At 40.8% G+C, this 13,237-nt stretch overlaps 1 protein-coding gene across 22 annotated transcripts in view; it reads left to right on the top strand.

Moving 5' to 3' along the window:
• The first annotated feature begins 1,158 nt into the window (after positions 1-1,158).
• The window catches only part of LRCH3 (leucine rich repeats and calponin homology domain containing 3), a 71,094-nt gene continuing 59,015 nt past the window's right edge, over positions 1,159-13,237 (top strand). For 21 of the 22 annotated variants that reach the window (XM_075418127.1, XM_075418135.1, XM_075418145.1 and 18 more), the window contains exon 1: positions 1,164-1,423. In XM_075418127.1, coding sequence (XP_075274242.1) covers positions 1,186-1,423 — 238 coding nt within the window. In that variant the 5' untranslated portion in view covers positions 1,164-1,185. Of the gene's footprint in view, positions 1,424-13,237 lie in introns of all 22 variants that reach the window. The other variant, XM_075418143.1, reaches the window with a different exon arrangement.

Genomic DNA, 13,237 nt, shown 5'->3' on the forward strand with positions numbered 1-13,237 from the left:
TCTTGTTCCTGTTATAACCACCTGGACAATATGTTGGTTATGTGAATTTTCTGATACCATTCAAGGGGTTCTTAATGATTAAATTCTTATTAAATGTTCTGAAGAGTACACCAAAAAGCAGCCTAATTTAAAGAGAGCTTGCATGCATTGCCCAGCTTAATATCCTGAAAATTAAGCACTTCTTGGAGTGGCACTGTATAAGCTCACTTGCATTTAAATGTCAGCTATTAACGTATTTGTATTTTTCAGTAGCACCGTCTAATGTACTGAATTGGCGTGACTGTAGTACCAGATCCTGTAACTTGTCAGCCCAAGCACTGGTTTTTGTGTTGCTGTGACATGTCATGCTAGCGAGGAGTCGCTGTAATCTAAACCTCGTATTACAGCATTGGTGTGGACACCCTGATAAACAACCACGGTCGTGTTTTCCAGCGCTGTGCTGGTGGGAGCCTTGCATTAAGCAGTGGAATTGCTGCTATTAATTGGTGGTGCAGGAAAAAAAATACTGCCTGTGACTATGTTTGATAAGGTGTCGAGGATGGCGAGTGCCTTGGCAGATGACTATCTATAGCCTTTGTTCTTCGTTACCAGCTCCAGTCTGCGCGGTTGCCGGCTTCAGGCAGCGTCCAGACGTGCAACCGTTCAGCGGCAGCAGCGGGTTGGTGCTTTGCCGGGGCGAGACTGGTGTCAATTTGGACGTTGCAGAGAGTGTGACCTTTTAAGGATTGATGACATCGAGGGGAAAAAACGTGAAGCAGCTGGTACTCTCCCCACCTAGTGCAGATACGTGCGTTTTCTCCATGGTTTGCTGCTGGAAGGGGCCTGGCCATGCCCTCAGCCGCCACGATCCGTCCTCACCCAGAAACCGCCTGGTGTCCCACCCTGGCGGGTAAACCATAATTTTTCTGAATTTCAGAAGGTGTACGGGCACTGCAGTCGTTGTCAAAGGGAGGCGGGCACCGTCGCACGCCAGATGACTCCACGCGAGTGGAAAAATTGCACCCCAAAAGGGGACGATTCGGGCTTTCTCAACGAGGTGCGCCGAGCCGCTGGCTGCGCATGCGCACTCCGCGCCCTGTCAGGCTGGCGCATGCGCCCTCCCTGCCGGTCCCTGCGCTTCCCCGCGCCTGCGCGGTGGCGTGCGAAGCCGGAGGAGCGGCGGCGGCGGGCTGCGGCGGGGGGGAAATGGCGGCAGCGGTGCTGGCGGGGCCGGAGGGCGGCTCTGCCGTGATGCCGACAGGGAACGCGGCGGCTTGTCCTCTGCCGCCTGGACCCTCGGGGCCGGGTTCTTGGAGCCGCTCCTTGGACCGAGCCTTAGAAGAAGCGGCGACCAGTGGTACCCTGAGTTTGAGCGGCAGGAAGCTCCGTGACTACCCGCGGGCCAGCGCCGCCAACCACGACCTCAGCGACACCACCCGGGCCGGTGAGGGACGCGGCGCTGAGGCGGGGGGCGAGACAGCGGGGAAGGGGGGTGGGGGAAACGCCTTGTCCTGCCCTCGCAGGCGCCTCGGGGCTGGAGGTAGCCGATGGGGGGGCTTGGGGGGGCTGGCTGCCCCTGAGGGCGTCGGGGGAGGAGGGGGAGGGCAGCCGGCCCCCGCCAAGAGTGAGACTGAGGTGATCAATTTGCTGTCTCTTCAGTAAATTGAAGCTAGATGCACGAGAAGGAGATAGTTCCTCAGTAGATGTTTGGGGACCCCTCCCATTTCTCTTCAGGAGTGGGTGTAGAGGGGGATTTCTCCTCACCGGAGGCGATGCTGGACGTATTTCTCTGCTTGGGCCGTTTCTCCCTCACGCTTTCGCCTCCTCCCTTTGCTCTCCGCCCTTCCTCTCCTCGGCTGAAAGGCAGGATGGAGGAGCTGTTGCGGGTACTCCTCCTTCCTCTGCCCGTCCTGGGTCTGGCCGACGAGATACCTCCATTTGTTAGGGTTTTTTCTTTCTCGTGTTAAATCTAGAGGTGTTTCCCTTGTTGGAGGCTGTTTTAAAAAGAGTTACAAGGCTTTTCTCAGTACTGCTGCTCACTGATGTGGTTTTGGCCAGGCCTGTTCTTGCTCTGATGTATCTATGTGTGAGTGTGTGTGTACACAAACATATCTACGCATCCTTGCCATCTCTCGTCTTCGGCTGTTGACAGGGGAAACCAGCTTTCCAAGAAGGGCTGTCAGCTGTGAATACGCTAAAGGCAGCTCTTTCTTGTGATCTTATGCTTCTGTTGTTGTCGTTTCTGACAACCATAAGCAAGGTGTGAAAGGTACTGTGAACAGAATCATGTCCCTTTTTTCTCCTGTATTATATGGGTAAAAATATTAAGCATTTTTAATAAATACAAGGTACAGTAAGAAAAGGGGCTGTCTTTCCCCTCTGCTCCTCAGAGATATTCATACGAGTAGCCTAAAAATGTATACTTTCCCTCTAAGCACCTTGATCATAAGCAGAAACACATTTGTGGAGTGTGTTTACACATTACTGTATTGAATAGAGACACGAGAGAGAGTAGAGAATGAGGAGAGTTTGTGCAGGATGTGGAAATTTTCTTAATGCGTTATGTAGAGCAAATTTAGTATAAGTGAAGTAAAAGTAATTTTAAAAGGTGTCAGCATGCCGTTTCTTTGTAGGTTTGATTACTTCCTATGCAGTCATTTAGATTTTCTAGTGTTTTGTGCCGAGTTGTAGCTTAGAAGCTTAGAAATAAACTATCTTAGAAACAAACTCCAAACTTCACTGTTTGAAAATGAGCATGTTGGTTAGTGTGTTGATACACCTGTCAGTTAAGAAATTTAAGATGGAGCCTCCATTAAAATTGTCTGACTTCATGTGCTGTCCTGTAACATCCTATTTATGCAAAAAACTGTCACTAATACAAAAAAAACCCCACCCCCAACCAAACCGTGAGCCAGATGTGGTTTGTTTGACTTGAACACATCTAGAAATAGAAAATATTTCTTGTGAGGTTATAAATTGTTTTTTGTTGTTCAAAGGGTTTTCTACAAACATAGTTGCACAATACATGTGTAGTGGGCTAATCTGTAAGCAAATGCAACATACGTGTTTGTGAGGGATTTGGGCTTTTTGTTTGTAATACTATTCATTTACTGTACTTTTAAACAATTTGTGGGAATTCTGGTTTCCACCAAGGTTCCCATCTATTGTGATGAATATTTGCATTGTAGTTGTTCAAGAAGCATTAAATGGTAATAAGCAGCAGTGCATACCATACACTTTTGTGCATTTATCATCACAATGAACCTTAGAAAAAAGCTAGAACTGTTCTTAAGTTATAAGACGCAAAGCTTATTGGGGGGACCTGTTCTGTTTAAATTCTCTGTTTTGAAGGCTGGTGTGAATAACCTCATCTTGTACCTTTTTTAATGTGGTCTGTTCTATGACTTTTTTGTTTTGAATAAGGCTGATCAGTGGGGAAAAATTCATGCAAGCATTTCTGAGCTCCGATTTTCAGTTGAGTGCTCAGTTACAAATTTAATCTACTTTTTTGCCCGTGTCAATTTCTTTCTTTTGTAACTTCCAATTCTTTTGTATGGGAGTAGCCACAAACAATAGTGTAGTGTATATTGTGTGTTAGGTGTTCTAAACACTTGAACACTTTGAGTAACCCCCTAGACTGTAGATGCTGAGAGCTGTCCTGCAAGCTGTGATGCAGACACTCAGAGCACATCAGATGGGGCATGTGTGTGGAGTTTCATAAAAATCGTTGGAATTACTCCCAAACTGTAAATTTGTAGACAGAGCAATGTATATGCGAATCTGACTCCTTTTTATGTGCCAGAACGGACACCTCTGTAGTGTGGACCATGTTATACTGGTATAGCTCATTACCGTTCTTGTAGTAATAAAACTAATTGCATGTCACTGTAACTGCATCAATGCTAAAGAGGTGGGAATGAATCACATCCCTCATTAATGTAACTACACTGCTAGAAAACCAGCATCTAGCATAGCCTTAAGCCTTAACAGAATCGCTGGCCTTGCCTGGAAGCTGTTTTTAACGCAGATGAACCAGCAAAGTGGGTCAGTAGGAACACGGTGTTAAGAGATTAGATGCTAGATCAAGTTTAGTTGGGTCCTCTGGGCAGATTTCGAGGTTGATGGTGGGTGAGGGGAGAATCCCTTCAAGTAGATGTCGACCATAAAGTACTTTTTCAAACATTAAATCAATGGGAAGATCACATTTCTTTGGATCTTTCATGGGTTCAGAGTTGACAGTAATACTAACCCTGGTGCTCAGGCTGTAATAGCTTCTAGGCACCATACTTAACTGCTCACTAAAAAATCATCAGAGCTGAGTTTCTGGCAGGTCTAACTTAATGTTGGAAAAATATTTGATAAACAGATCATAGAATATCTCAAGTTGGAAGGGCCATAAGGATCATAAAGTCCAACCCCCTGCTCCTTGCAGGACTACATAAAACTGAATCATATGACCAGATCAGGTTTGTTGCATTTTTATTCTGGAAGTTAATACGGTATTTCTGTTAGGCATCAGTGGAAAAATTAAGTTCCTCATTAATCATTTGCATCAGTCACTAAACTTTTCACTGGAAAGTGAGTTCTCTAGTGATGCCAGAGCGTCAGCTGCTTCTGGGCACTTCTGTCTTCCAGATGCTGAAGACCCACAGAAGGCTTTTTAAACCAAGATCACTGCTCAGGGTTGTTCCCAGAACTGAGCAGGTAACTTCAGCAGGCATTGAAGAAATAGTGAGTTTCTGGTTGTTTTGTACTTTGTCTGGAGTAAAGATCACGTCATATAAAATCAAATTGAAGATGGGATGGCCTGTACTTGAGAGCTTTGGAGTGGCTTAGCAGGAAGGTAGCTCCCCACAGTGCATGATGCAGTAGTTCATCTAATGTTCTTGTACGTGTGGGCTGGCTCATGTACAAGAAATGCAGTGTAATAAGAACTTAGATACCGAAAGAGGGGAAAGCAGCTGTTCTTTATGCTCATTCCTTACAGCTCAGTTGGAATTTTAGGAAGTGACTCAAGCTTACAAAGTTCGTTAATGATAAAGAATGAGCAAGCTTCTTCATTAACAAAGCAAGGATGTGCTTCTGTTTTTTTTCATAGTCTTTCATTGAACTTGCATTATCTATCCCTGTTTTATCTGGGTTGATTTATAGCCCATTTGTGCATTCCCCTGTTGTTCCCAACCAGGGAATAGGAAAAGAAAGGGCTATAAAACATTGGAGTTAAATATGAAGGGAAGTGCGGTTGCATTTTGCCAGTGTTAATGTAGACTCTGATGTCATTATTTGACAGCCATCCCAGTGGCCTAAAGCGTACATGGAGCAGAAAAGTTATTTGTCAAACCGTCCATGACAGCTGTAATTGCCTAAACCACTTACTCTCTCCATTTTTAAAGGAGAAGGTGGGAATATGTGGGTTTATGCCATGAAAGAAATGGCTGTTGTATGGAAGTCAGCTACTAAGATAATTACATGCAGAGCACTATGTCTTGTTTCTGGAATATATTAATAGTGAAGAAGGATAACAAGACTCTGAAAAGGAAGAAAAAAGTTGTCTGCTACTACCTTTTGAATGACTTTGCCAATAAGGTATCTCTACAGTTTTGTTCTTAGCAGCTCTCCGTAGAAACGGCAAAATCTGACCATAGTGTTAATAAATTTTCTATATGGTAAGTGCTTGCGTGCATGTAGAAGGCTTACAGTGACTATATGAATGTTCTGCAGTAAGAGGTCTCGCCAGTATTTTTCCTTCCTGCCAGAAATTTAGTTGATATTACCTGATGAAATGTAAAACAGCTTGAGAAATACAGTATGGCTTATACAGCAGTGGCCGTATTTCACAAACATTTGTTCTTAAAGCCACAACAGGAGAATCCAAACCATCCTAAAATTAAATAATTGTTTGAAAAAGACCTCTTTGGGTTACTGTATCTTGAATGTAGTTTTATTATGATCTTTGAAATAACTTGTACGGAAATGGAATTGTTCCTTGTTCAAGTTGCAGGCTATTTGTCAGAAGAGTTTATAGTATTGGTGCTTAGATTATCTAAAATTTCAGTATTAAAAATGAAAACCTAACATTTCATTAGGGTACTTCAGAGTCGGGTGCTCAGATGTGTATACTTGCCTTATGAAACCAAAACGGAAATACACAGTCCAGAGGTTCTGGTAGCTGTAGGGGCAAGAAGGAGGGAGGATGACAATCCTTCCCCAAACTTTAGACTTTTTATCCATCCTGTTCCATTTTTTTGTCTTACCTCCTACTTGAGGCAGTCCCTTTATAATTTGGCTATTGCTCCCTCTTGTTTTTTGCTTGTTATGTTTCTGTTATTAGAAATTCCAGATCTTGTGTGTTTTGTCATAAATACTTGCAATTCTTAGTCTAGGTTAATGGATCCGAGCGTGGTGCTTTGGTAAGTTGGTAAGTTGAGGTCAGTTCTCTTGATTTTTTTGTTACCCTCAAAATGTGGAGAGCAGTTGGCTGTCATAGTTTATAGTTCATTTTTGTTGAATGGGTTGTGTTGGGTCCTGATGGAGAGCTGAGGCCTGCGGTAATGCTCAGAGGTTCTTGGCGCACAGGCAGTCTTTTTGCCTGATGTTTTATAGCAACTGGGAAGTAGAGTCTGAGCTTGTAGTCTCTAAGCCTTGTTGCAATAAAAGCAATACGTGACATTCAGAATGCTTTTGTTGAGCAAGTTGATATTTTAAAACAGAAAAAAGTCCCACAATCAAACTTTTACTACCAGTAAACTCCTCTAAGCGGTGTTCAGGATTGCATGTGTTTCTAGTTACTTCCCTGGTAGTCTTCCACTTCTCTGCCTCCATCATGATCAGACTTTTTTTTAATAATACTGTCTTGTCTGCATACTCTTACTTATATTTTTGGAAATAACTGTAACTACATAAAAAGTAAAGAGGACAGGGATTGATAGGTGAATATATTGAGTCCTGCAGTCACATGACAGACAAATTAGTTTAGGAAAAAAGGAAATATCTTAATTTCTTTCGTGGTGTTTCCAGCCCTCTTCTCCTGTGGCTGTACCTGTGCTTGGAGGTAACAAGTTTATATTGGTTAAGTACTCCCTGAAGTCAGTCAAATACGCAGCATAATGTGATCCAGGTTCTGTGCTGATGCTGGAAGGGGAAGTTCTGTCTTCACCTCCTGCTGCACAGTCAACACCAGTGATCATACTGCCTTCCAGCAAGCTGTTTTGTACCTAACTGGTTCAAAACTCAGCCAGTAACTAGTTCGCAGTTGGATGAAATCCTTGGGCAGCTCGCAACATTTTCACGTGTGCTTGAGCATCGGCAAACAGAAAGGGTGGAAAGACTGTATGGGGTGATGAGAGTGAGAGGACCTGGTTTGGCAGATACATAAGCTTGAATAGACTCGCATCAATTGTGAAACCACACCTTAATGCTATTTTGTAACCTTTTACCACTGACATGTAAATTTGCTAATTATTTTTTTGTAAAACAATGTGCTAGCCTTTGAATCAGTGGGCCTATGGATTTTTTCTTTTAGAGCACGCCTCATAGAGCTGAATGGCATTCAGTGAAACTTTGCTGCTGACAGATTTGGATCTCTTGCTTTCGTTTGGCAAAGTACGTTATTTTATGCAAGTAATTTTAAACTGATGTTTTAGGTTTAGACTGCAGTAGACATAATTAGTTTCTTCAGTAGAAGAACCAGCAGTAAAGAGGTAGTTACAACAAGCACTGCAAATCATATAGCATGTGTTAAAAATAAAATGACATAGTAGCTGACTAAAAGGCTGTAACTCAATTCAAGGGTTCTTCTCTCTTCAATGAGTAATCAGGCTTGGATCTCACGGTTTCCGATGTTAGCCACACAGCTTGAATGAGTTGCAGTTGTGTGTTCAGCTGAAGTCATGGGCTATGCACCTTCTTCTGTATCTGCTACGTCCCCCTCTCCAAAGAGGAGGGGTGAAAACCCATTTGTGTTAAGTGTCCTGGCGGTTAAACTTTATCAGTGCATTAGAGTTAAAATATTGCTGTAGTTTACTGAATTATAGATATTTAGAGAAGACTCAAAGGGTAGTACATTGTGATCTCTTCTTTGTAAGATTGTTTTGCAGAAGTCAGTACTTTTGTATGTATGCAGGAAGAGGGCTTTATTTTTCACTTTGAAGTCCCTACAACTGTCCCGAGAGTCCTTTACTTCAGTCTCGCTTATGATTCCACACTACAAACCAGTGCTTTTACTGATAGAGCCCGTAAGTCTCTTTAGATCAAGTAGAGTCTTTGTTCTTTCCTGGCTGGTAATGTTATTGATTTGAAAGTTAAAGTATTTACAGTTGCAGTCATCTTTAAATACAGTTCAGGCACTCCAAAATGAGGATATGCCTGAAAAATCCCACCTGCTATGCAGCACAGGTGTTGGCTGCTGGAACATACGGTTTTTAACCATAGTCTGCTTCGTGCAGGGGGCGGTAGGATTAGCAAGCATCTATTCAGTTTTTTTCCCCTATTGTTCAATGACCCATGTGAATTTTAGTCTTTCTATTCTGCTTATTGTTGAAACTTAGCTATGAATACAGAAATGTGTTATTGTTGCCTTGGGCTTTTGGGTAGTGCTCCCTAATACTAAAAAGGCTTCCAACACTATTTTTCATTTAGTCTCTGTGAAGTGAAGCAAGGTGATGTTACTGCATTTTACATATATGAAGCTTGGAATTGTACAAGGTTTGAAAGCATTTGCTGAATTGGGATACCAAATTCAAAACATTTAGTGCCTGAACTTCTAGGCAACCCAACTATTACAGGTTAATATGTTTTGGTTTGTTTTTTTTCAATGCGCTTGTTACTAACTTCAAATGCCCTAGTGACTCCTCAGGAGTACTGAAAATCAAACCCAACATCCAGAAAAATGTAAATATGTGATTAATGACTAGCTTTGGAGAAATTAGTTTAGAAGATTTGCTTAGTAGTATGAAGGAAATACATGGCACTAGACAGGATGCAGTCCGTTTTTCCAAAACAGTGTTGACCAGCTTTCAGGTTAGCCATCCCTTTTTCTTTTTGTAATTCCCTGCGTTTTCCCCTAATGTTTTTTCAACAACAGGCTCTTGTGTAGGACAGTTACAGTGATCAGTCCTGATTCTTACAGTAATTTCGTCTTGTCTGAAGAAATCTGCTTGAACAGAAAAATCTTGAAGAGGAACGAAAAGTAGTGTGTGGTTGTTAATTAAAGACCTGTGGACAGTAGATATGCACAGGAAATGAACAATTAAAATTATGTGGGCATCTTTTGTTATAGACCACACTGTGTGCTTGATTTAGCAGTGTGACATCAGTTTTTAACTGAGTTTCCTCTGTACAAAGTGTCAGTGCCCTTTTCGGGTTATGTTTCTAACACTGAATTCTAAATTCAGACTGAATTTCCATGAAGTGGAATCACGGCAGCATCCACGTGACTCATCAGCACAGTTCAAACCTTTACGTCCGTCAGGTGTCTCTGACCCAAGTCGACAAGATAGTAGTAGGCTGTCATTCCCTGGGACCTGTTTGTGGGGTGGGATGCTCTGCCTCTGAGTTGTACAGATGTTTGAGAGCAGAGGAGTGGTGAGATGTGCAGGTCTTGGGTTCTGTACTTGGTACTGGAGGAGATTGTGCTCTGACAGGTGGGAGTTCCTCTGTGTGTTCGTGCACGTGTCTTATCTCTAGCAATATGTTATCTCAGTTCTGTCTCTTCTGCCCCGGATTTTTTTTCATCTCCTCCATCCCAGCTTCCCTGTCTTGACCTTTTCTTCTGTCCTTGTTAATCTTGCCGTGTCTCAAATGCCTCTCTCATTGCCAACTCCAGTTGTCAGCACATAAAAAGAGGAATAATCAGTATCTTAATGTTTGGTAGAAAATACCTTTTAAATCCGAGGAGGACATTAATTTTAGGGTGCTGATGAGACAAGTAGTAATTTAAACCTGCTTAATTCATTATTACTATTATTTGTGGCCATATACATTACCTCTTAATTCAGTCATAGCGCAAGGCTTTTGCTGGTCATTGAGTTGGTGTCATACAGGCTGTTCTCTAGGAGTAAGAGAGTCACTGAACATAATAATAGCAGGACAATTGGTGCTTGTCATTACATTGCCTCCAAGCTCAGCTATGGAATAAATGTTTTTGTAGAGGACCACAACTGAGTGTGGTTATGAGCCATAAAATATCTGCTACTTCCGTTTATTCTGCTGGCTTGCCAAAGGGTGGGTAGATTTGTGCTTAGCAGGGTGAAAAAAAATTATCTTTGGAACACGTCTATGCTCAAATAGCAGACTGATCATTTCAGCAGTAAATGTGTTGCAAGATATTCAAGTATTATATATTGTATGGCTCTGTTCAGCTGCCGTGCAACTCGTATCCCATCATTCAGGGATGTCTATGTGTCAGAAAACTGTTACAATTACTGTTAAAAGTTACAGTGTGAGAAGGAAAGCCTAAGAAGCTTTTAATACCCTTCACTGGTGATTAAATGCTAGCTGTTCATTCTGAGCGTGGTGAAGGAAATTTTCATGGAGAGTACTACCCCCCCACCCCAATAACTGGTATTGTTAGATCTGTCTTGTAGCTCCTGTTCTTCAAAACACATTTTTTAAAAATCAGCTTTTCAAATTGAATCTTCAATTTAAAGATACTGTCCTGTCATTTATCATGACACAGTACTTAACTGCATACTTACTACGAACAGAGTATTTTTCTTTTTTTGTTTGTTTTTAAGATACTTGCTCACAATTTTTACCCTTGCTGTTTTTTTCTTTTCTAGGAGGGGGGAAAAAAGCATTAACTTGTGATTTGAAAGAAGAGGTGGAAGATTTTGGTTTATTTTGTTAGTGCCCAAATGCACCACAACTATTTAAAATCTTCCCAAAGTATTACATTCTTCTTTCTCTTGGCTAATTGATATGCTAAATGTTAGCAAATAGCATTGAGAAAGTTATTCTCTCTTCATGTAGAGTAAGGTGGCAGCTAGCTTTCTATTCGAAAACATTCTTTTTACAATCTGTTACTTTCTACTTGATGTTTTATTTATACTGGAAATATACTTTTAAGAGTATTAATGTCCTTATTAAAAAACCCTAAAACCTTAATATGAAGATAAAGGCGTAGTTTCTCTCAGACTTGACTCGTTATGATTTGAAGAATTAACTTTCTCCCAGGGCTATACTTTAAGATATCTAGAATGTAAGGGGTTACAAACACACACCTGTATTATAATTACTTTGAGAACTTTATTGATTGTTATATGTTATATTTTTTACAGATTTAACATTCTATGCTTTTTCCTTATAATTATATTCATCACAAGTTCAAGCGTGCAGATGGTTATGATCATGTGCAATAAATATGACAAATTATAAGTATGAACAAAGAGTATGGTACAAACTACTTTTATCCTAGATCTGAAACTTATGTTTTAGTTTTGTGGATACCTTTGTGGCTACAAACACCTCTACGTACCACGTTTTCTAAAAATTTTGTTATTTCAGATATTGAAAATACCTTGGCAGTACTATATTACAGGATGCAAAGCTTTGTTGCTTTTCTTGCTTTTTTCGAAAGAACATTTCTGTTACTTAATGAAAGAATCTCTTCCAGCTCATAAAATTCCGAGACTAAAGTATTAAAGTACTAATAAAATAAGTCTTTGAAAAAGACTTTCCTTGCCGTAAATCTCTATTCGTTATGAAATTAACATGCTTCATATGTTTTTCTTGCATTTAAATTTTTCTGCACCGTAACACTCTATTCAAATTGCTGTTAGGGAACAGGTAAGAGAGTTGTGTTTACTGCTATTAGTTACGGAGTATACAGCACTTTGAAGAGGGAAGGCACAATAGAAGTGGTACATTTTTTTCCCCTACGTATTCCTAGTGCAGGTTATTTGGGTGTGAATTATGTAATGAAATAATACATACGTAATCTTTTAAACATCTGCCATCTCTGCTTTCACAGATACATGCTAAAATGAGAAGTGCATCTGTTAATCTGTTCTTTGTGTCAATGTTACTGCAGTATTATTTCTGTTCACAGTCTCTGTAGTACCGCTTCAGAAAGCGGTTAAGAAATAAGTCTGTGGAAGTTCTGTTTCAGTAACGTGTTATCTGTTTGGAACTAGACCATTTAAATAGCTTTTCACATTTAAATAAAATTAAAATACTACTCAGTTCATATTGCTTTTACTGAAAACACATTTTTCCTGTTTGGACATGTAAAACAAAAGGCAAAAATACATATCTTCATCAATAATGCAGTTGTTGGCACAGTGCTGCCAGATTTGCAATGTTTAAGTGGAAAAAATAGTTCTACAGTTTTGATAACTGCTATTATTATTTCTAATTAGATTTTCAGACAGAAATATGATTTTGTTATTATTTTTTTAAACCTGACTGTATCTTTCCCAAATGGTTTAATTTTTTTGAACTCTTGACCATGTTGAGTATGTAAGAAATGGAAATACAAGAGCTTTTTAGAAGCATGCACTGCAAGCTGTATGAGCAGATTCTGGGATAACTTGAGTGAGATGTTGTCTTCTGTGTTTTGGGGAAGGGTTTTCTTCTTCTAATGAATGACCGCAACACACGTCTCTGGGGCTTTCTCAGTGTGGTAATGAGAAATGTATCTGATACCATATGATGGGGGATTACAACAGCAAACGAACAAAAAGACCCGAGTAGAATCATGAGAATTTCTCTTTGCTCCTGCACGGCACCGGTGTGATGTAGGGCAAGAGGCAGAGAGGATCTGTCTGTAGGGTGGCGTGGTTGCCGCTTTGCTCTTGGAGAAGCAGTTTATAATGCACTTTTTCTCAGCTGGGGATATTTCAGTCTGCTGAACACTGGTGTCTGTTTTTTAATCCTATTAGAAGAAAATATGTTTGTACTTAAATGGTGCTTCTTAGAGTTGCCTATTTTATTTCCATTCTCTGGGTTTGACCTTAAAGAAATGCTTCTGCCTCTGTGTTTCCCATCCCTTTGCATCTTGCTTTCTCTGTTTGTGTGGTACATCATTCTGCTTCGCTGTTTGCATGGTGATATGTGCTTGTGTCAGAGGCATTTATAGAAGAACTTGTCTGGTATATTGTTGTAATTCTCGGGCAAAGTCATGTAATTTTAAAACTAGAAAACACAGTTTGTGCCCCATGAGGAGAGGAGAAAAAAAATCATAAGCCATCCATCTTATTTGGGGGACTTGAGTTTAATTTCATTTCAAGTTTTATATTGCACATAGACTAAATTTGTTGAA

The sequence above is a fragment of the Opisthocomus hoazin genome, chromosome 4, assembly GCF_030867145.1.
Source record: "Opisthocomus hoazin isolate bOpiHoa1 chromosome 4, bOpiHoa1.hap1, whole genome shotgun sequence".
Lineage (NCBI taxonomy): Eukaryota > Metazoa > Chordata > Aves > Opisthocomiformes > Opisthocomidae > Opisthocomus > Opisthocomus hoazin.